The sequence below is a fragment of the Rhinoraja longicauda genome, chromosome 26 (genome assembly GCF_053455715.1).
Source record: "Rhinoraja longicauda isolate Sanriku21f chromosome 26, sRhiLon1.1, whole genome shotgun sequence".
Taxonomy (NCBI): Eukaryota; Metazoa; Chordata; class Chondrichthyes; order Rajiformes; family Arhynchobatidae; genus Rhinoraja; species Rhinoraja longicauda.
In genome coordinates, this window is record NC_135978.1 from 26,187,531 (window position 1) to 26,211,306 (window position 23,776).

The following is a 23,776-nucleotide window of genomic DNA, read 5'->3' on the forward strand; positions in this document are numbered from 1 at the left end:
AGAATGGGACATCCAACAATTTTATGTCATTGGTTTTAGAAGAATTGTCTGCGGGTTTGTTCACAGAACTTGAATGAGCAAAAAATATTGGTCTTGACTTTGCATCCAGTGGCAAAACAACTCGCCAACCGACCTCCAGGAATCTTTCCAACACCGATCTAGCCATCTTCACTCTAAAGAGTGAAGCTCACCCATCCTGGTGTCTGTTGCTGCAATGATGCAGTTCATAGGTATCCCATCAATGAGTAACAAATCTGTCAGCAAGTTCGCTGGATAGCCAGTCATATTGGGAAATTCTCAGTGACTCCAAACCAGGTGGTAATGAACACATTTCCTGGAATAGTTAAAAAAATTACAGAATTACAAAATTATGGTAGAAATTCCAATGAATTTTTTTGCAAGAATATATTTTACGGTGAAATATTTACTTTGAAGTATCTACTTAGTAGATACAACTTTCTCAATGTAGTTTACAAAAGGAACATGTAAATATGTGAAATGATTCAGTTTGCTGATTTCTAAGGATTATATTGGAATTATAATTATTTTGAATATATATATATATAGGAGTATATAATTTCAAAACAGTTTACCATATGGATCAGTTGGTAACAGATAGTTTCTATTATAATTTTTACAATAGCTGCAGGAGGAGGCCATTCGGCCCTTCGAGCCAGCACCGCCATTCAATGTGATCATGGCTGATCATTCTCAATCAGTACTCCGTTCCTGCCTTCTCCCCATACCCCCTGACTCTGCTATCCTTAAGAGCTCTATCTAGCTCTCTCTTGAATGCATTCAGAGAATTGGCCTCCACTGCGTTCTGAGGCAGAGAATTCCACAGATTCACAACTCTCTGACTGAAAATGTTTTCCTCATCTCAGTTCTAAATGGCCTACCCCTTATTCCTAAACTGTGCCCCTTGTCCTGTACTCCCCCAACATTGGGAACATGTTTCCTGCCTCTAACATGTCCAACCCCTTAATAATCTTATACGTTTCGATAAGATCTCCTCTCATCCTTCTAAATTCCAGTGTATACAAGCCTGGTCGCTCCAGTCTTTCAACATATGACAGTCCCGCCATTCCGGGAATTAACCTAGTAAACCTATGCTGCACGCCCTCAATAGCAAGAATATCCTTCCTCAAATTTAGAGATCAAATCTGCACACAGTACTCCAGGTGCGGTCTCACTAAGGCCCTGTACAACTGCAGAAGGACCTCTTTGCTCCTATACTCAACTCCTCTTGTTGTGAAGGCCAACATTCCATTGGCTTTCTTCACTGCCTGCTGTACCTGCATGCTTCCTTTCAGTGACTGATGCACTAGGACACCCAGATCTCGTTGTACGTCCCCTTTTCCTAACTTGACACCATTCAGATAATACTCTGCCTTCCTATTCTTACCACCAAAGTGGATAACCTCACACTTATCCACATTAAACTGCATCTGCCATGCATCCGCCCACTCACACAACCTGTCCAAGTCACCCTGCAACCTCATAGCATCTTCCTCACAGTTCACATTACCACCCAGCTTTGTATCATCTGCAAATTTGCTAATGGTACTTTTAATCCCTTCATCCAAGTCATTAATGTATATTGTAAATAGCTGCGGTCCCAGCACCGAGCCTTGCGGTACCCCACTAGTTACTGCCTGCCATTCTGAAAGGCTCCCATTTATCCCCACTCTTTGCTTTCTGTCTGTCAACCAATTTTCTATCCATGTCAGTACCCTACCTCCAAAGCTTCCTTTGTCCTGCCCCCCCCTGACATCAGTCTGAAGAAGGGTCTCGACCCTTAACGTCACCCATTCCTTCTCTCCCGAGATGCTGCCCGACCTGCTGAGTTACTCCAGCACTTTGTGAATAAATCCCTACCTCCAATACCATGTGCTCTAATTTTGCCCACTAATCTCCTATGTGGAACCTTGTCAAAGGATTTCTGAAAGTCAAGGTACACCACATCCACCGGCTCTCCCCTGTCAATTACATCCTCAAAGAATTCCAGAAGATTAGTCAAGCATGATTTCCCCTTCGTAAATCCATGCTGACTCGGAACGATCCTGTTTCTACTATCCAAATGCTCCGCAATTTCGTCTTTTATAATTGACTAATATTAGTTATAATCTTTGTGCCATAATTCCATATGTATTTACAGACCAAGTCAAAGGTGAATTTTTAGGCATTGGTATTCACATTTTCAAATGTTGTTTCCGTTAGGTTAGATCACTGTCCACTAAATTTGGAATCGCATTCTTATTTATTTACTAATTAACATTATGTTGCTGTCATTTACCCTTTGAGCAAAATGTTTTAAACTTGTCAAGTTCTCTAACTCCAAGATATTTCAGTTTGAAACATTAACTCCATTGAGCAGGCAGATTGTAAATTCTCCTACCACCCCAGCATTATCATTTAAGTAGCACTCTCCATACTGCAAAACTGGAGTTTTTCTTTGAAAACTTTCTAAGTGATTTTGTTAATTTGAATCAAATTGTGTGGAGTTCTTTACCACAAACCAGAATTCCCATACTTTACATAAAACTGTTAAATCTAAGAGCAGAAGCTTCGCTATCATCAGCCTTTAATGTTCTATTTCATTGGAGAACACTAAACAGCTGCAGGTGCTGATGTCCTTTCTAAAATGGGGAGAAGGGATATTTTGACTGACTGCCAGATTAACCAATAATTGTTGTGTAGGTATAGCTCGTGGTGAGCCTTAGTTAGAACATTCATTTGCCCCACTGTTATATTAAAGTGTCCACGTACTTAATTATTTAACTTTCTGGTCTGGAATAATTTATTTTTGTTTTCAATCGGTGATGATGATTCATTTCTCAAACAGCATCCCCAGTGAAACTTCTGCTCATCTGGGTGGGCTACTGCTCAGCTTGCTTCAGAGAAACCAGAAGGACAGAATGGATTTTGGTGAGTTGTTAGTTTTTTTTAAAACTCATCTTATTATAGCTGCAGTGTTATGAGTTCAGCAGATATCAATTCAACCAGTCATTTTCTGTATATTGCCCCTGGATCTTCAGTTGTTAAAACTACCTGCTTGGCTTGACTTGACTTCAGGTCCTCTCGTATGAAGTCCTTATTCAAGAACTTCAAGTCAAGAATATTGTCATATGCACAAGTATTTTGAAGCACAGGTACAGTGAAAACCTTGCTTGCAGCTGCAACACCGGCATATAGACTCTCAAATTATTTCACTGGTCACTCCTGTGCTCTCTGGATCAATGCTGCCCTTTTGTCCATTGATATCTTCATTTTAACATCATTGATTTTATTTTCCAACTCCTTGACCTTAAACCTGCTTAAATCTAAATCTCCCAACTTTACAATCCTCCCAGGTCTTTATGGTCCCACAAATCTGGGCTTGTGCATCTTCCATTGTCTTCACTTGATCATGGAGACCATGCTTTCAGCTGCCTGAACTACATGATCTGGAATCTCCTTCCTAAACCTCTCCGCTTCTCCAACCTCTTGAAGACTTTAAAGGCCACATTGGATCAAACTTTGCTATCAGGCAGTTTTAACTTGGGGGAAAAAGTCTCTGTAGGCATTCCAAAGCAACACTGGAGTAAAGTTTGACACCAAACCCCATTTTGCAACGGGTAACCAAAACGTTAGTCAATGGATAGTCGTTGAGCATCTTAAAGTAGGAGTGGATTGAATTTTTTGCAATGTTAAAATTGCTACATAAAAGTTAGCACCTAAAGTTAAAAGTTTATATGCCATCATTATGATTTACATAATTATTAAGAAGAAACAGATTTCCACCCACATCCATAGCTTTTCTTTCTCGTCTTGAGTTGGGATAAGTTCCATCGGAACCCTTACTGCATGCATGTTAACTTGCCATAAAGGCCATGCATAGTGGGAACCCACCTGCATGAATAACGTTGCTTTCTTTGAGAATCCTGCCTACCAGTATCAGAGCTCGTGCATTCTTAATTGAGATTAAGTTGGTAGTTAACATGGAAGTTCTTACAATTTCTATATAGGAAAATTTAATTTTAAACTTCATTCTTTAATCCTAACTAACAGTTGTGCTGCAAATTGGTATTTGAAAGTATTGAATGGTTAGTTTAAAAAGCAACATTTCATTAGCAAGTAAATATTTTTGCAGCACCCTTTAGCCAAATGTTTAAGAACGCATTTATAGTTTGCAGCATTTATTCGCTGAAATCTGCTCACAAGAATGGGAGACTATTCTAAACTTCCAGAATTACAGAACTTTAAAGAAATATTGACACAAACTGATTTTTTTGTTTTGTAGAAACGTTCTTTAATCATCCTTTCATGGATCAGGCATCATCGGTGAAAAAATGTAAGTCTTACTTTATTTATCAAAATTTGGAAGCAGCTTTAACTATAATCTTGAAAAGAAATCACTGTTCTGACACCTTTGGTCGAAATGGCAGATAACACCACCGTTAAATGATAAATTCCATTTTGCAATGAAGAATGACCTGTGCTTTCATTTAGTTTAATGAAAATTAGAGCACTGTATCAATTGAACTTTGTATCTCAGTCTGAAATGGCTATTGTTTATCCCAGATCACATTATCCTTCAACCTTATCTGCTTTATATCCAAATGCTTAGAATATATGTTGTGACCTTGTACCTCCCGCTGCTGCTTCATCGATCACAATCAATAGCAATCATTCAAAAGCAGTGACCTTATCTTGATACTGACTTGGCTGTTCTGTGAGAGGCTCTCTTTAGGATTGAGGAAGTGGGGTGGTTGGATGGATGATAGGATAGCTTATAGATTAAATATACTGATGGTGACAATCTGAGATTCACCATAGTTTACATCTAATTGTTGTATGAGAAATAATCAAGAATAATATTTTTAAGGCTTTTGCTAGTTTTTCATTGGTGTTTAATTGTATTTATTTGTTTTTCTCTTGGCCCGCATTGTGCAATTCATTGGCTAAGGTTTAGCTAAACTTTGTGTTTTCAGCCAGTAAAATTGGAGCAGTTGATTTGGTCACTTCGTGAATGGAAGTTGGTTAGTGTAGTTTAGTTCATTATTGCCCGGTGTACTGAGGTACAATGAAAAGCTGTTGTTTGCGTGCTATCCGGTCAAGGGAAAGACTATACATGATTACAATCAAGTCGTGCACAGATAAAGGATAAAGTGCACAACATTTAGTGCAAGAAAATGTCTGATTAAAGATAGTTCAAAAGTTAATTAATGCTGCTGTCGAAATAAAGATTTGAAAGAGTGGAACGATTGTAATGGATGATAGCAGATCCTCTCCTGGAACCGCTCCTGGCACGCAAAGAGTTTGCCACGCTCCAGCTTGGGTGTTTTTCCTAGGTTAGGCTTTGAAACCCAAAACTGTACTAAACTCAGAGGTTACTGGTCTGATGAGAACTTGGATAATCAATCAGTACCTGAAGCTAGACACAAAATGCTGGAGTAACTCAGCGGGACAGGCTGCATCTCTGGAGAGAAGGGATGGGTGATGTTTCGGGTCGAGGCCCTCCTTCAGACCGGTTCCAGTACCTGAAGCTCTCCTGGTGGGCGGCGAGGTGCTTCCCAGCAAGCTGCAGCTTTACCCTAACAGCAAGCCTGGCTTGCCAGCCACACAACCAGGAACGCACCCGGACGGGTAAGCCCTGTGAGTCCCTGAAGACTTGGAATAGGAGAGAAGGATGGAGGGAATCGGTGACAGCAGCAGACACTGGACAAAAGGCCCGGTTAGAAGAACCAGGGACTCTTACATTCCGTACCCTCAAGGTTGGCTGCAGGAAGCACTCCCTGGTGAACAAGGGCTGTAGAAGGCCGTGCAAGGAGAGGGACGACGATTTACAGGACGACCTGAATGGAGGCGACGGTCGCAACGGGCCTTTGTGGCCAGCTGCAGCTGGGACTGTAAAATGGCAACACTTGCTTTAGAATCTGGGTTGTTCTGTACATTCTGTACTAACTGGGAGATTGTGCTTTTGTATGGTCATAGTCTTGCTGATCTGTATGCAAAAAAAGTATTTCACTGTACCTTGGTGCACGTGATAATGAAGAAACCATTGAACCACCACTGAAAGAAACTGGATGAGTAAATCCCGTACCGATTTGAAATGCTGCTTCCGCCTGACCCGATGTGTTCCTCTAGCACTTTGCATTATGTTTGAGTAATATTTTCTGTAGCCCAGGGAAGTTAATCAAATATTTAAACAATAGCTTCTGCTGCTGATGTTAATTAGCATTCTAATTTGTTAAAGTAGATACAAGATTATCAAATTCGATGATTAAACAATAAAGTCGGTAGCAAAGGGCTTATTTCACAACTAAACATAGCACAAAAAGTAAGGAAATTTGTGTTTGGTAGATTATTTCTTTGTTGTAACAATGCTTCTTGGCAATAAATCTTATACCGTTGGAAAGCCTGTTTATTTCCCTTTTAAATGGTGCCACATTTGTAAGGAACATGCATTTGTGGGATGAGCAGCAGAGCTGAGTATATGGGATGCGCCCATGAAAAATTTGCCAAATCTTCTCTGCCAATGCCAAACAGCTTATTCTGCTGTTGCTATTGACTCTTGTTTTGAGCTTCTGGTACCCCCAGGTGCTGACAAGAATGGGATGCCATCCCACAACAGTGTGTGACCAGGCTGGTGACCAGCATGAGGAGGAGGTGCCAGGCTGTTGTGGCTGTGTATGGTTCTTCCACATGCTACTGTGGCTCCTGTTTATTAAATGAATAAATTGTTAAATTGCCAATATGTCTTGTTTCTTCAGACCAATCATCCAATCCACCAAACAACACCGAACAAGAGTCAATGGCAGAATAAGCTGTTTGGCATTGGCAGAGAAGATTTGGCAATTTTTTCATGGGCGCATCCCATATACTCAGCTCTGCTGCTCATCCCACAAATGCATGTTCCTTACAAATGTGGCACCATTTAAAAGGGAAATAAACAGGCTTTCCAACGGTATAAGATTTATTGCCAAGAAGCATTGTTACAACAAAGAAATAATCTACCAAACACAAATTTCCTTACTTTTTGTGCTATGTTTACTTTCATGATTAGCGTGATGGTCTTTTGTTGCAGAGAAAAAATATCGGTCAGTTGTTATCCTCCAGCTACTCTCAATGTTATTCATACTTCCCTTTAATTCCTTGTAAATGACTTCAAAGGAAATAGAAGCTTTATCTAATGGAAATTGTCTTTGCTCTGTCAGGATGTAACTAGGAAAATGGACAAGGGAGAGCTAGTGGATGTAGTGTACCTGGACTTTCAGAAAGCCTTCGATAAGGTCCCACATAGGAGATTAGTGGACAGAATTAGAGCACATGGTATTTGGGGGTAGGGTACTGACATGGATAGAAAATTGGTTGGCAGACAGGAAACAAAGAGAAGGGATAAATGGGTCCCTTTCAGAATGGCAGGCAGTCACTAGTGGGGTACCGCAAGGCTCGGTGCTGGGACTGCAGCTATTTACAATATACATTAATGACTTAGATGAGGGGATTAAAAGTAACATTAGTAAATTTGCAGATGACACAAAGCTGGGTGGCAGTGTGAACTGTGAGGAGGATGCTATGGGGATGCAGGGTGACTTGGACAGGTTGTGTGAGATGGCAGATGCAGTTTAATGTGGATAAATGAAAGGTTACCCAGTTTGGTGGTAAGAACAGGAAAGCAGATTATTATCTGAATGGTGTCAAGTTCGGAAAAGGGGAAGTACAACGAGATCTGGGTGTCCTAGTTCATCGGTCACGGAAAGTAAGCATGCAGGTACGGCAGGCAGTGAAGATAGCTCATAACAAGAGGAGTTGAGTATAGGAGCAAAGAGGTCCTTCTGCAGTTGTACAGGGTCCTAGTGAGACCGCACCTGGAGTATTGTGTGCAGTTTTGGTCTCCAAATTTGAGGAAGGGCATTTTTACTATTGAGGAAGTGCAGCATAGATTCACGAGGTTAATTCCCTGAATGGTGGGACTATCATATGTTGATAGACTGGAGCGACTGAGCTTGTATACTCTGGAATTTAGAAGGATGAGAGGGAATCTTATTGAAACATATAAGATTATTAAGGGATTGGACACGCTTGAGGCAGGAAACGTTCCTGGTGTTGGGGGAGCCCCGAAGCAGGGGCCACAGTTTAAGAATAAGGGGTAGGCCATTTAGAATGGAGATGAGGAAAAACTTTTTCACTCAGAGAGTTGTGAAGCTGTGGAATTCTCTGCCTCAGAAGGCTGTGGAGGCCAATTCCCTGGATGCTTTCAAGAGAGAGTTAAGGGCCTGTCCCACTTAGGCGATTTTTTTGGTGACTGCCGGCGACTGACATAGTCGTAGCAGGTCGCCGAACTTTTCTTTTACCCGACGACAATGACCACGACAATGCCGAGTCAGGTCGAGATTACAGTGTCTTCTGAAACATCGCGAAAATTCCCACGCTGTCAATGCTTCTCCGGCATCCTAATTTTCGCTGAAATCACTGACAAGTCGGTAACTACTTGAGAGTTTTGAACTATAACACCTTGCATGGGTTACTTAAAAACCAAGCTTCACTGTAACAAGGAACCGTTTGATTTCTCGGCGACGCGCCGAGATCCACTACGATTTTTGGAAGACTCCTCACGATCATGCCCGCGACACCCCGGCGAACGTTCGGCGACAGCCTAGTCGCCGGCGGTCGCCTTAAAATCGCCTAAGTGAGACAGGCCCTTTAGATAGAGCTCTTCATGATAGCGGAGTCAAGGGATACGGGGAGAAGGCAGGAACGGGGTACTGATTGTGGATAATCAGCCACGATCGCTGTGAATGACGGTGCTGGCTCGAAGGGCCGAATGGCCTACTCTATTGATTGGCATTTTCTATTGTCTATTGATTGTCACTTTATCTTGCCCTGCTGAAGTTAGGGTGCAGTTGAATAATGTGTGTGGTTCAAATCCATTTGATCAATTAAATTAGATATTCACATGCAGAGCTGTAATAGAATATAGTACTTGCATCTAATGGATTTGGATGATTCTATCTCCAGCGTGTCCTGTCCCTGTTCCTGTGCCCACGTGCCCTGGTTCCGTGTCTGGTAGTTCTTGTGGCAGCTCTCCATCTTGTCATTTTGCCTCTCCTCCAGTAAGTAGCATTATTTATTGATGCATTATTCCCTCCAGATCCTATCTGGCGAACATTTTGTCATTAATGTTAAACGATAAATTAATCTAACCTCATCGTACTTCATTAAGTGAACCATTCAAAACAATGTAAGTGTTACTGGCTTTCGTGCACAATTAATTCTAAAAAGCAAGGTTGATGTTTATTTTAGTTTAAAATAAAATCAATACTTAATCGTGGGGTATACAAAATCTCCATTGAATAGTGATATTTAACAAATGATTAACTTTAAGTTGCAGAATCAAAAATTGAACTTAAGCTGCAAGACAATAATTAGTTTGGCAATAACTTTTGTAGCCCACCAAAATGTAATACTACTTTTTGGCAATGTTAATTTATGTTCTAGATACATTTTATTTATTTTTAAAAGAATTGAAATTAAATTGCAAGTTGTGACACTGTAGATTCAAACTTTACTGGACCTAACATGAGAGGGTCTATTTTTGGTGTTCCATTAAGCAAACACAAGCAAATTGGTCACACCATGTGGTATCCCAAAACAACATAGAACAGTTCAGCACAAGAACAGGCCCTTCAGTCCACAATGTCTGTGCCGAATATGATATCAAGGCCATCTCTTATCTACTTGCACAGAAGGTATATCCCTTCATTCCCTGTGTATCCTAATGCTGATCCAAAAGTCTCTAAAATGCCACTGTCTTATCTGCCTTAACCAACACTGCCAGCAGTGCATTCCAGGCACTCACCACCCACTGTGTAAAAAAAAACTTCCCTGCGCATCTCCTTTAAACTTTGCCATTTTCACCTTAACACTATGCCCTCTAGTATTTGAATTTTCCATCCTGGGGGAAAAAATCTACCCTATCTATGCCACTCATCATTTTATATCCTTCAATCTGGTCTCCCAGCAATCTCCTTTTCTGTCCAACCTCTCCGTAGCTAATACACCCCCTCCCCATCCAGGTATCATTCTGGTAAACCTACTCTGCACCCTTTCCAAAGCCTCCACATCCTTCCTGTAACGGGGTAACCAGAACTGCACGCAATATTCCAAAAGTGCCCTAACCGAAGTCCTATAAAACTTCATTCCTTTCTTTAACGCCAGCAGTGTCTTAAAGTTTAGCTACCTGTTGGAACGACAGAATTCTGACAATACTACTCTCACGAATTTAAATTCTGAGCTTGATACATAATCTTCCCAATCACTAGTATAGTTCATTGCCGATTAAAGTCAGATCTATACAGCACGGAAACAGGTTCTCTGTCCCAATATGTCCACGTCAACCAAGTTTAACCTAGCTGGTCCCACTTGCCCGAGTCTTAAATGTCACAGCTTAATGGCTGTTAATCTTTTATAGTTAAAATGAATATTTATATCCAAAGCTGGCATATTGCATAGTCAAATGTGTTATGTGACATGGCGTTCAACTCTTTAGATCAGATGGAGGCAAATTAGAAGCAGTTACTACTATCTTCAATAATAGAATTTTTCAAACATTCTTGAGTGTTTAGGTGTCTTGATGTAACCTTGGTAACTTTGAATGTGCCTCATCTTTCAAGGATCGCCCAATATTTGATTATACTGCTGTGAGCAGAGTAAATATAAACAAGATACACTAATCAAATGTAGCTGCATGTTTTATAACGTGATCTAAATATGCAACTGAAATCAACAAAGGATAATGTACAAAAGTTAAGATCCGAATTTGTCTTTTGCCCAAAAAGAAACTTTGCAGAATAGCTGAAATATTATTTGTGGGATTTCATGATTGTACGGTTAATATCTTGTAACTTGTTTTTTTTTCCCCCTTCAGTCATTACCTGACATGCAAAGGATACAGGAGGACACGTTGTCTTCCCCACCTTTGGGTCCTCCGAACTATCTGCAGGTTTCCAAAGATTCTGCAAGTAGTGGCAGCAAGAATTCTTCGTGTGACACGGATGACTTTGTTCTTGTTCCACATAGCATCTCTTCTGATCAGTCATGTAAGCAACTGCTCTGCATTTTGTTGGTTTGTTTCAATAGTTTCAAATCTTTAGAGACGAGGAGGGAGACCTAAGACTCCTTGAGCAGGTTGACTGCACTTCTGTTCATTGGCTATTGGAGTCTGTTTACCGACTCAGAAGGCAGTGGAGGCCAATTCTCTGAATGCATTCAAGAGAGAGCTAGATAGAGCTCTTAAGGATAGCGGATATGGGGAGAAGGCAGGAATGGGGTACTGATTGAGAATGATCAGCCATGATCACATTGAATGGCGGTGCTGGCTCGAAGGGCCGAATGGCCTCCTCCTGCACCTATTGTCTATTGTCTAATGACTTGTGGACATTTACTTTTTGTTTTTGTCCTCGGAACCTTTAAAAAAATTATTTTGCATTCATGGCTAAAATGCATTGCTGCATTGAATTTAAAATGCTTTATTCTAACGAATCGGAATGTCCAAAATAGAGATCTTGCACACTCAAATAATCAAATAATTGCCTGCAAATGCAGTCTTCCATTACTATGAATATATTGAATAAATTCATATTTGCATTCATTTTTCTGCAACGATTCACCTCTTCCTTGCCCTTTCTGAATTTGCCATGAGTCATTTGTGTAAGGACTGAATAAGTCAAATGTTTTAAAATTCTGTAGGATTTCAAGATTTGTATCAATTGGATTTGAAGATGCCATTCAATTATTTGAACATTTGGTTTTAAGGTAACTAAAATAATCCAAATTGTGATTTCTGTTGTGTAGGATTGGGGATGTCTAATAGTAGTTTGAGGATTGAACTCGATTCATTCTTAAATGAAAGCTGCAGCTTGGTGTCCTTGCTCATGGGAGTCCAGGGGTAGCAGCTAATCTTTCTATGAATGAATCACTGATGAATAAAAACATAATCAATGACAAGTGGATGTTTACATTATCTTGCTAATTTATCCAGTTGAGCATGTTCATACGTAATTTTGGCATTTTGTGCTATTATGTGCATTGGCTGTAGTGTTATACTGGAGGTTCCAATGGAACTGTTCCAATTTGCACTTTTAAACAAATCACAGGCTGGTTTCAGAAGTTTCTCGAGGTATGCGAAGAGTTCCAACCCAAAAGGTCACGTATCCATGTTCTCCAGAGATGCTGCCTGACCTGCTGAGTATCTGGCATTTTGTGTCCCTTTGTGTAAACCAGCATTTGCAGTTCCTTGTTTCTCCAAAATGTATACTTCTGTTGCACGAATTATATCTTATCCACATGAATTATTTTTATATTGAGGTGGTACAGTGATAGAGTTGCTACCTTACAGCACCAGCGACCCGGATTCGATCCTGACTACAGGTGCTGTCTATACAGAGCTTGTACATTCTCCCTGTGACTTTGTGGGTTATCATTGGGTGCTCCGGTTTCCTCCCATACTCCTAAGAAGTGCAAGTTTGTGGGTTAATTGGCTTTGTAAATTGTCCCTAGAGTGTAGGATTGAACTAGTGTATGGATGATCGTTAGTCAGCATGGATTTGGTGAGCCGAAGGGCCTGTTTCCTTGCTGTATCTCTGAACTAAACTGATTGGATGTGTAGTGTTATCTGGTTTTTTTTAATGTAGTTCATCTTAATAAGTCTAAGTAATTTTTTAGAGTCTATGTAACAGTCCCAGTAACTTAGAATCCACTGATAATAAAGTTGATTTTTTTTTGTTGGCTCCAGGGATTTAGGCATTCCTTGTATTGCTCCCATGTGTGATTTAATAGAGAAGAATGCTAAACACAATTTGAAAGCAGCTTTTGACTTTGGTATCAATGTGAGCATGAGACATGTTGAACAATTTAAGGGATCCCAGTTCCTCACAACTACTGAAATTCTTTTAAGAGGCCGTTATTGTACTGCAGTGTTCCTGTGACTCACATAGGTACTTGCAAACAGCAATAATCTGTTATATTAATACAAGAAAATAACTGCAGATGCTGGTACAAATCGAAGGTATTTATTCACAAAATGCTGGAGTAACTCAGCAGGTCAGGCAGCATCTCAGGAGAGAAGGAATGGGTAACGTTTCGGGTCGAGACCCTTCTTCAATCGTAGAGGTAAAATAACCTGGGTTAGTGGGAGAACTCCCAGCTCTTCATATAGTTCTATGGGATCTTCTGTGTTTATTTGGAGACAGAAAGGTATTTGGTTGAGTAATTAAGAGATAGCATCCCAAGCAATACAATACTCTCTTGGTACTGCACAGCACAGATTTCATCTTGACCTTTTATCCACAAAAATAAGCAAAAGGTCAACTATTGATCTCAAGTTGATGTTGAAAGGGTAAGTTGGTGTTTAAAATATTACAGAGAACTGAATTGACTAAATTAATGGCCAAGTCTAAAGTAGTTCCATTAAGGATCTGGTCAAGGGTGTTTAATTGTCCTATGTACCAAAATGGAACAATGAAATTATTTCTCACAATAGTGCAACGGGTTTGTAAACACATACTCAAGAGATAACATAATAAACAAGCCAAAAGTTTGAAAGTTGATTTTTTTTTATTAGTTCCTTATTAATTATGTACAGATGATATATTACAAAACTTTCTTCCGTAGCAACCATTGTTTATGTATGATAAATACAGGATCAGAAAATATATTTAGATTGTTGACACAATTGCGTCATCGTTTTCCCGAATCCAACTTCCTTCAAGAGCTATGGCACTTATGTGAAGCAATATTTGTAACTATTTAGATTATCTTAACCAGTTTGTATTTATTGGAAATGTTTTTGGTGTTCCCAACAAAGTTTATGCCTCTCAATCTGTTTTGAAACTTTGTGCAGATGACATGCCATTGGGGACAGTGGGCAGACGAGCTTCCAGTGAATTTCTGATGTGTGGCGGGTGCGTATACATTTTTATATTTTATACTTTAGCACTGTTGTCTAGAGGGAGGAAAGACTTGCAGTAATACTTCATCATTAAAAACATGAAGAAAAACCAACTTAACGGACATGTCCTGTTTGTTTTAGAATGAAATGTATTATCTATTGGAGTAAATTAGGTTGGTGTCACTTAAATAGTGACTTCTTTAAGGCTGGCAGTGACCATGTTCAAGATTCATAATGCTTGAACAGGTCTGTGGGCAAGAACTTGTCCATCCTTCAACCTCAGATAAATCAGAGCATATTTGGTTTTCTTTTTTTCCCCCAAGGGGATGGGACCAAGAATTTAAGTATAAAAAGTAGAAACAAGAAACTACAGGGCTGTTTTGTTTTTTAAAGGACACAAAGTGCTGGTGTAACTCAGCGGGTCGGGCAGCATCTCTGGAGAATGTGGATAGGTGACATTTCGGGTCGGGACCTTTCTCCCTGATCTGAAACGTCACCTATCCATGTTCTCCAGAGATACTGCCTTTTTTTTTTAAAGTATAGAAGGTATTCCTAATAATAATATTCAAAGAGCTTTTATTGTTTTTCTCTTTCTGCTGTTATAACAAAAGTGTTAGCCTAATTACAATGTATGCATGTTCAATAAAATTATGCAACTGGGTGCATTAATAATTAATGGTCCATTAATAATCCCAACAATTTCAGAACTTTGCTTCTTTACCGGATCACTTGTGTGGGTGGAGGAGAAGGGAGGACATCAGATATGGGGAGAATAATGTTTGTTTAGCCTGTCAGATGAGTCAGTGGACTTTTTTTTTTAAATCTTGGATTTTGTTTCTTATTGTTCAGTGTCTAACTTCAAAATAAATCTGTACCTAAACTAAATTTATATAAGACTGTTTGAAAGCCATTTCACAGAGTATTTGCTATGAAGGTATATTGCAGCTTTATTGACTATTTTGGGGAACGAACATCATTGAATAAGCAATGTTGCGATAATACTGTGACAGTGGGGATCATCGGGCACATTGAACAGTCAGGGTCTTGTGTTCAGGCTCGATTAAATTTGGGCATGATTTCCTGACTTTTGGGTGGGGTCCATTTAATTACTCTAGGTAATACAAGCTTAGAGAGTGGGAAATAAAAGTAGTTTACCTTGCCTTAATGCTAGCATACCTCATGTGAGCTTGTATGATGCAACATATGTTGCTTGTGTGAACTATGCTGAAGATGTCTAGACATATTCATTAACAATATTGATTTCCTTAAGTAACCGTCCTTTTTTTTTGCAAACTCCTGCAAATAGTAGAAGGCAGCATTAGATGACTGTTTGATCAACTCACATTTATATGGTAAACCAGCGAGAACATCCCAAGGTTCTGGAGAGCATTATTATCTTTTTTTTTTTAAATGATGCAATTCAAGATGTCATTAGCTCAGATGTCTAGGTGCTTGATGGGAAAAAAAGTAGATTTTATATTTGAAGATGCAAAGGAAAGGTGGCGATGGGCTTTGGTGGCGGTTCCATTGCTGAGACCCTGTGCAGTTGAAGGTATAGTCCCTCATCATGGGACAGTTTAAATTTGGGCACAGGTATTTCAGAGGATTGCGTGTTTATAAAAATTGAACATTTAATGTCTTTAGAGGAGTAGAGTGATGATGACAAAGTAGGGGTTACAGCAGTACCCGAAGAAAGAAACAGTAAAATGTTGAAAAGAAAGAACTGCAGGTGCTGATTTATACCAAAGATAGACACAAAGTGCTGAAGTAACTCAACCGGTCAGCCAACATCTCTGTAGAACATGGATAGGTGATGTTTTGGGTCGAGACCCTTCTACAGCCTGGAGGAAATGTTGGTGGTTTATTGGGAATAGAGTAGAGGGACATGGAGGTGGTTCTTCTGGACTGATGAGTTTGCAGAGAGCATGAGGAGAGAGAGAGAGAGAGAGAGAGAGAAACTGGAGAAACGTGTAAGTGTGAGATGAGGCCAAAATGAACTTGTATAACCTGTTAAACTAGAAGTGTCTTTGACACCTTTTCAAACAGCCTCTTGGTGGAGATGCTGGGAGAGGAATGAAGGAACCTGTTTGCAGTTGAAAAAAGAGTGTGTGATCACATCCAAGATAACCCTTAAATAGTAGGCAGATCTATCTGTACTCTTCCAATAATTTAACTACTATTGATCTGGATTATAATGTGTATCTATTTTTAATAAATATTTAATATTTTACTCCTGAGATTGACCAACCCATAAAAGTACATTGTTTCCCAAAATTCACCTCCTTTCAGCATGACTCATAAAATAAAAACTAAATTGGTGGCAAAATAAAAATCAGTGTTACTTCCTCCAGGTACTGTCCAGAAATTATGCCAGATATAAAAACTCAGTCAGCCATAAGAGGGGGTGTTGGGTTGGAAAGACTCCTGAAATTATGGTGAATTAATTATCAGATTCAAAATAGCAAAGTAAATACGTACCCTGATTTTCTTTCTTCACAAACCTGTTAGGCAGTCACCTTTAACCTCTTCGGGGGGCTCAGTTACACTGCAGAGACCTTCCTCAGCCTCATCCAGGTCCAGCTCTTCTAGCTCAGCCAACAGGTAGGACCTTCATATAGATTTTATAAAGGAATAAAATAGTATGGGGCCGAGTTTCCATGTGTGCCACAATCAAAAGATTATACCTAAAATCCGCTTGAATTTGCATTGCTTAAGTTACTCTAAAAATCATTGCACAATTGCAAACATTACATCTTCCATGAGCTACCATAGTAGGCTGTGTAAAGAAACATAGATATTATAGAGTGGTAACCTGGTGTAGTTTTGCTAATGGAGTTGCAAAGGCATTCATCAGCAAAATTTAACCTCTAATGACAATCTATCTCTGTGGACAAGCCAATTTAAGATGATTGGAAATGTCTGTTTTATGAAAAAAAAGTTATACTGAACATTTGATAGCTACGTTATACACTAGTTGTTTTCTTAATAAATTGAAATGCATTTTAATGTGAAAAATAATTTTTAATAAGGACAGTTTGAAGTGCGTTCTTTAATCAGCAGTATGTCTACTTTAAACCAGGAAACACTCAATTTATTTCTAGTCAGGAGCCTGACCCGGTGAATTTTATCTTGAACCCACTAAACGATTATGGAAAATGCAATACAAAATTATTTTGGTCAGAACTTGCAGAAAATCTCACTCTGTTTAATTATCTCTAAGACCCTGAAGTCCTGCGAGAGTAAATTTGAAGAAACAAAATGAAACTTGTTTTTGCCATTGATACACAGGTATTGTTAAATTCGTGATGGGCTGTGGTTTAAAAATTCTTGTTAACTATTAGCATTTCAGATCAGCCGACTTCAGATTTTTGACCATTAGCCCCAATATCTGTGAAGAAATTTAACATCTTTTGGGTAGGAAAGGAACTCGGGAGGATGAGCCAAGATACACAACACTCTCTAGAAAGCAACCAAACCTGCTTGTGTTAAATGAAGCATGAAGAAATACTTTCAAGTAAAGTTCAAAATAACCTGTGTACTTGTCATCGGGTATCACTGTTGTTAAAAGTCATCTGTACTGATCATATTTGCAAACTTCTCTGTAAGACAAGCGAGTGCAGTGAGCAGCCTCCAATAACTTTAACCTTTTTCCAGTGTCTTATAACTGATTCATTTTCTAACTCATTATCTTTTTGGTGCTCTTCTAACTCCAGGAGATATCAGTTTTAAAGTTAGTTTTCTACAAATGTATCTTATATCTTCCCAATTTATTCAAAGCTGCAGACATTTTTTTTTTGCAGTTTAAAACCTGTTGTTTTCTTCTAATCCATTTTGCCTGATCCGTTGCCAAATAATGAATGGTCCAAGAGGGATTTGGGTTAAATGCAGGAAAATGGGACTAGCTCAGGGAGACATTTTGTTTGGCACAGACGAGTTGGGCTGAAGAACCTGTTTCCATGTTGTGTAACACAATGACTCAAAGCTTATTACTTGACTAATGTTTCCTCATGGTAATGTATCATCTCAAAGATGGTGCCTCCTAGTTCCTCTTACCGCGGGCCTCCGGCGGCCGCCGCCTTCGCCCCGCCGCGCTGCCACGACCGCCACTCCTCGTACAACGCGGGCGGCCAGGGCCAGGACGACCCTGCCTCCCGGGGGCAACACGGCCGGGTTGGAGGCGACTGGAGGCCAGGTCTCCCGGGCCGGGACAGAAGCCTCGCCGGCGCCCCGGTCTCGACCGTCCCCCCAAGCCGTTGGATTAGCCGCAGGATTACCCCCGCCCCCACGATGTCTCCACTGTCTTGTGTGTATGCCACAAGTACAGTCGGCAAGTCGTTGGTTCCAGCGGCTTGGGGCTTGTCTACCTAGCAGATTGCGCGGAGGAAACCACCAGAAGGTTCCACGGGCAGAAAGACGATCCCAGCAAAGCGTCGTGGAGCGCAAACAGGGCAGAGTGAGATACGTAGGACACTTCTGGCCATCCACTGCATCCTGACCTGTCCCCAGCCGACTCGACTATGTCTTGCTGCTGGAACCCGATAGGCCAGGACGAGAGAGTGAGGCCGACGGCTTGACTTCAACCTCGGCGGGGATCCCAATCAGCGGTCGAAATAATAAGATTGAAAGTGAAATCATAGTTATCTTCGAACCCGAAGGACAAACAGCAACAACCTCCTAGTTCCAGCAGTGAAGTATCAGACAAGACGAGGCTCAAACATGCATTTTAAATGTGAGACAAAAATATAACTATGCATAATAAGATGTGGCTCACCAATTCTGCTGTCAACTACTCTTTTCTGCCAGTTCCTCATAGCCATTTCCTTGATCGTTCAAACATTTGGATATCTGCACCTTAAATATATCTAATGATTTGGCCCACACCACCAATGGGAAGAGAATCCTGGAGATTTACTTCCCATTGAGAAAATAAATTTCTATGCATCTCAGTTTTTCTTCTGATTTTCAGCACTTTTTCTTCTTGATTATGAGCAACACAATTGCTTTTTAACCATTTCATTGCAGAAATGTTTATTTGAAGTTGAGCCTTAGTTTTTATAGAATGGAATGTAAATCTTCGTGAAAAAAATACACCAAGTGCTGGAGTTTATTCAGTGGATCAGGCAGCATCTCTGGAGAACATGGGGAGGTGGCGTTTTGGCTCGAGCCCCTTCTTCAGACTGATTGTGGTGATGGCAGGGAAGAAAGCTGGATGAAAGGGCAGAATGAAGCCTGGCAAGTAATAGGTAGAGGCAGGTATGGGGAGGTTTTGATAGGCAGATGTTTGGAGAAAGGCCAGAGATAAAAAGACATACGTTGAGGCGAGGATGGAAGAGTTGCAAATTGTGAAGGCAGAGGAAGAGGGAGGGTAAAAACAGGTATGAGTCCAGGTGGGGCATGGGGAGGGGGGTTGTGTATATCTTGAACCTACTGTTGCTTTTAATTTTCTACATTTTATTTAACTTGGTAGTTTCAAGCAAGAGCATCAGACAGGGAGTAGTTAATAGTTGATGCAGAATAAATATTGGAATATTGTAATTCAAAAACAGCAATAAAAATTATTTACTGTAATTGTGTTACAATGATTTAAAATACAAGTCAAGTATTGATGTTTTCAATTCTACTTTTTTGTGGGAGAAAAGATTTGGATTATGACTCATTTTATTCATTTACATTTCAATTTAAAAAAAATACATTTTATGTTTATCAGATTGAGCAGTATAGATGTATTTTCAAAATTGCTTTTAACATTGATTCAAGGGATGTAACTTTTTGTCGGCTGGGCCAGCATTGAATATCTCACCCCTAGTTGCCCTTGAGAAGGTACTCCAGCCTTCTTGAATCACTGCAGTCCTGAAGTCTGAGTAAACCCACAATACTGTTAGGGAGGGAATTTCAGAGTTTGACCCAGTGACGGTGAAAGAATAGTGAATTTCCAAGTCAGGATAGTGTGTGGCCTGGTGGGCAATATTTAACGGATGGTATTCCCCTGCTTTTGAGGTGTTGTTTAGAAGTTGCTGTCTAAAGAGTCTCAGTGAGTTGCTACAGAGTATCATGTAGATGGTACAATGCATGTCAGCTTGAAGAATGATCCCAACCTGAACCATCGCTCGTCTAATCTCTTCACAGACGTTGGCCACAGACAAGTGTTCCTCCAGCACTTTGTGTTTAATTGAAACTGGAAGACTTCTTGTCTGTCTTGCTCCATGTCATATCACTTAAAACATATAATCACTGCATCTCCTCAGGAGTCCTGTTTTCAAAAGCTTCTTGTTTAACTGTGCTTTAAATACATTTTATTGTCTGGCATATTGCCTTCACTTTGTTCAGACTAATATACGCAACTCAATAACGGTGCTTTTCACATAATGTGTAATATACTGGGATGGAGTTCATGTCCTCTGCAATTGATTTCTTATTCCTAGGCAGGATGTGATCTGGGAATTGTGAATCTGTATTACTGCTGTGTACTCCTCAAATTTTGTCTGATTGGAGTCTGGGGGTAAACTGTTTGCCCTTCTTGGGATGAATTTGAACTGTAAGGATATAGATGGAGATATATGTGTAGGAAGGAACTGCAGATGCCGGCTTAAACCGAAGATAGACACAAAAAGTTGGAGTAACTCAACAGGTAGCATCTCTGGAGAGAATGAATGGGTGACGTTTCGGGTCGAGACCCTTCTTCAGACCCTTCAGTCTGAAAAAGGGTCTCGACCCAGAACGTCACCCATTCCTTCTCTCCAGAGATGCTGCTTGTCCCGCTAAGTTACTCCAACTTTTTGTGTCTATCTTTAGTTGGAGAGATATACAGCACAGAAACGGGCCATTTCCCCACCAAGTCCTTGCTGACATTCGGCTCCTGTTCGTTACTTCTACATGAATCTCATCATTTTATATTCTCCACTTTCCCGTCAACTCCCTCAGGTTTCACCCACTCACCTTGATACTAAGGGCAATTTACAACCAACAATTCACCTAGCGATCCATGCCATAGAGTCATGCCTATGGCCAAACTTGCCCACACCGACCGTGTGAGTCTGCGATGTGGCAACAAACTAAAGCACCTGGAGAGAACCCCACAGGGTCACTGGGAGAATGTGCAGACTTCACACAAGCAAATTATGAAAAAAACATTTATCATTGAATAACATTTAACAATTACTTTAGCGATTCAATTGTGTTACTTTGGGTAGTAATGCTGTTTAATTTTGTTGACAATTGCTATATGTCATAAATGTACATAAGCAGACTTTTTTTTGTTCCCTGCCCTCCTTCCCCCCCCCCCCCCCCCCCCCCCCCCCCCTCCCCCCCAAGTCTCGGTTTATTTTGTTTTATTGTTTTCCTGTTCAGTAGTTGTATAATGCTTTTCTTCATCCAGCTGCATAAAATAAAAGCAGAAGACTTTTAAGTATTTTGCACCTGCCAAACTCCCACCTGCCCTCCCCATCCCCCTCCACCACCACCCCTCTGCAGACATCACCAGAGGGAGGTTGCCAGCCATTTAAAGGCTTGAAAGCCGGTTTGACCATTAGTTAGCAAGCAGGACGTTCTGTATGGAGCAACCAGTGTTCTGTACAGTTCAGATGCCGCAAACAGAATGTTAAAGACTTCAAAACATTTCTGAGAAATGTTTGAGAAGTCTGCATAAGTTAGAGACCAGGAGGTGATCAATAACCCTGAACTAAAAACAGGAAATGCTGAAAATGCTCAGCCAATCAGGCAGCATCTGTGGAGAGAGAATGTTTTGGGTCGATGAACTTTCATCAGAACTACAGGTGACCTTTACAGATTGTTCATAGTGTTTACCAGCAGTACTAAATTTAATCATCGCCATTCAGAAAATACAGGGAATGCATTGTTTCCATCTGGCCAGGGAAGGGTTAACTTTTTTTAAAACAAATCCAGCTTGTGTTTTCATTCGGCCGAAGTTCTTGGAAATTCAATTGAGAAGGACGACTCCAGCAGGAGTGTCTTTTGCAGCTGTCATTAGCTTAAACTGAATACGGGATACTGAACGTCAGGCGGTCTGAGATACATTTGTCAGCATGTGCTGCTGACCTGCTCTTGAACTATCAGTTGTTTTGATTTTTTTTCCCCCCTCTTGTGACTCACTTCCGTTGTTATGTTGATTGCCACCTTTTAAATTCTAGAATGCCATCACTGCTGCTTTGGGACAAAGTGTTCCTAGCTGTGTTCCCTCAATTTGTTTTCTTAGAACTTCTAGATTTTATGTAATTGATGTGCCGGCATGTGGAAAGAAAGGGGGTGTGAAACACATCACGTGGAGAGCTTCCTTATTCTGTTGACAACAAACCTTCACTGAAGTAAAGCTTATTTGGTTAACCCAGACAAAGTTGAAAGAAGGCTTGTGAAGAGTTTTGTGCAGTAGGCAGTCATAATTCAAGTGGGAGGTTGTTTACAAGACAAAAACAGCAGCTTGCCAGCTTCATGTCGAATAGCAGCTACTCACTCGCTCCTTTCTATCTGGCTCCTGAAGTATTAGTTATTTAATGGTTTGGGTACATCAAGCAGCTGAAATACCTGCCTCCTGACGGATTGTTGTGTTTTGACTCCAGGCAGTGCCCACCTCCAGTGTCTCCCCGTACTGAGTCAGCTCCAATCCCTGTCCCTACTCAGATCAGAAACTACCAGCGGATTGAACAGAACCTGCATGTCATTTCCAGCCACAACGCTAACCCCTATGGATCACCCAGGTATGTGATTGTTTTGCTGTTCTATGTATTTTACCAGGTCACCCTAAAATGCTTGTGTGTGTTGTCCTGTACAAAGAATCTACAAGTTTTTCACCGTCGCGTAACCTGACTTCTCTTCTGAAATATAAGTACTAGTTTCATCGAGATATCCGCTAGAGCTTTCACCAGCATCTGTTCTGTGAACAAGTGCTGTCTGTACGGAATTTGCTTGTTCTCCCCGTGACCACGTGGGTTTTGTCTGGGTGCTCCGGTTTCCTCCCACACTATAGATGTGCAGGTATGTAGGTTAATTTGCTTCAGTACAAATTGTAGTTTGTCCCTAGTATGTATGGTATGGCTATTGTACGGGGTAATCACTGGTTGGCACTGAGTCGGTGGGCCGAAGGGCCTGTTTTCACACTCTCTTAAGTAAAATCTTAAAAGCTTTTGTTCCCATTTGCAAGAAAAAGTGTAAAATATACAATAAACTGCCACAGCCTTTTTTTAAAAGGTTGAAATTAGTGATTAATTTGTTCAGGGATGAAATGATATAAGCTCCTTATTCACTTGACTATTTCAACTAATTACATTCAATTACAGAAGGAAGTGGATTTTACATTGAGGTGTTTCAGCAGATCAGTGAGATGTTGCTCAGAGTGCCATTGCTGGGATAATTGAGTACAGGAGCTTTCAACTGTTGCACAGGCTTGTATAGTGTGGGATGGGCACATCAAGTCATTTGCTGGAAGTTGATCTTGGAGTTTTTGCCGATGGCAGGAGCCTGCAGGTCATTTGCATTAGCAACCAAGATATGCATCAATGGTGTCCTGCAGAAGCTGGTGGGAAGCAGTCTGCAAATGGGATGACAAAAGAGAATGAGTCAGGTATTGACAAGGCTCGAAGCCGGCAGGAAATGGATTGAAAACAATGTGGGTTGTGAGAGTGATAGCATGCACTTACTCTAGTCTTTATGTAACATGCACCTATACCTGTGTGGTTGTCTCTAACTATATTTAAAAATAACAGAGCAGGCTCTTAAGTCCTGTCTGATTTGAGTAGTGTTTCCCAGTTCACAATTTATCATCTAGGCAACTTAACTCAAGATGAACAAAAAATTATTGGCCTTTCTAGGAAGTCCATTTCCCAAACTCTA

The 23,776-nt window shown here is 40.5% G+C and overlaps 1 protein-coding gene across 5 annotated transcripts in view; it reads left to right on the plus strand.

Annotated features, from left to right (window-relative positions):
• ulk2 (unc-51 like autophagy activating kinase 2) overlaps positions 1-23,776 on the plus strand; it is a 111,346-nt gene that overhangs the window by 55,010 nt on the left and 32,560 nt on the right. For 4 of the 5 annotated variants that reach the window (XM_078422410.1, XM_078422409.1, XM_078422411.1 and 1 more), the window contains 7 exons: positions 2,846-2,928; positions 4,283-4,333; positions 9,004-9,098; positions 10,913-11,084; positions 13,886-13,946; positions 16,442-16,534; positions 22,507-22,644. In XM_078422410.1, the coding sequence (XP_078278536.1) occupies positions 2,846-2,928; positions 4,283-4,333; positions 9,004-9,098; positions 10,913-11,084; positions 13,886-13,946; positions 16,442-16,534; positions 22,507-22,644 (693 nt within the window). The remainder of the gene's footprint in view (positions 1-2,845; positions 2,929-4,282; positions 4,334-9,003; positions 9,099-10,912; positions 11,085-13,885; positions 13,947-16,441; positions 16,535-22,506; positions 22,645-23,776) is intronic. The other variant, XM_078422412.1, reaches the window with a different exon arrangement.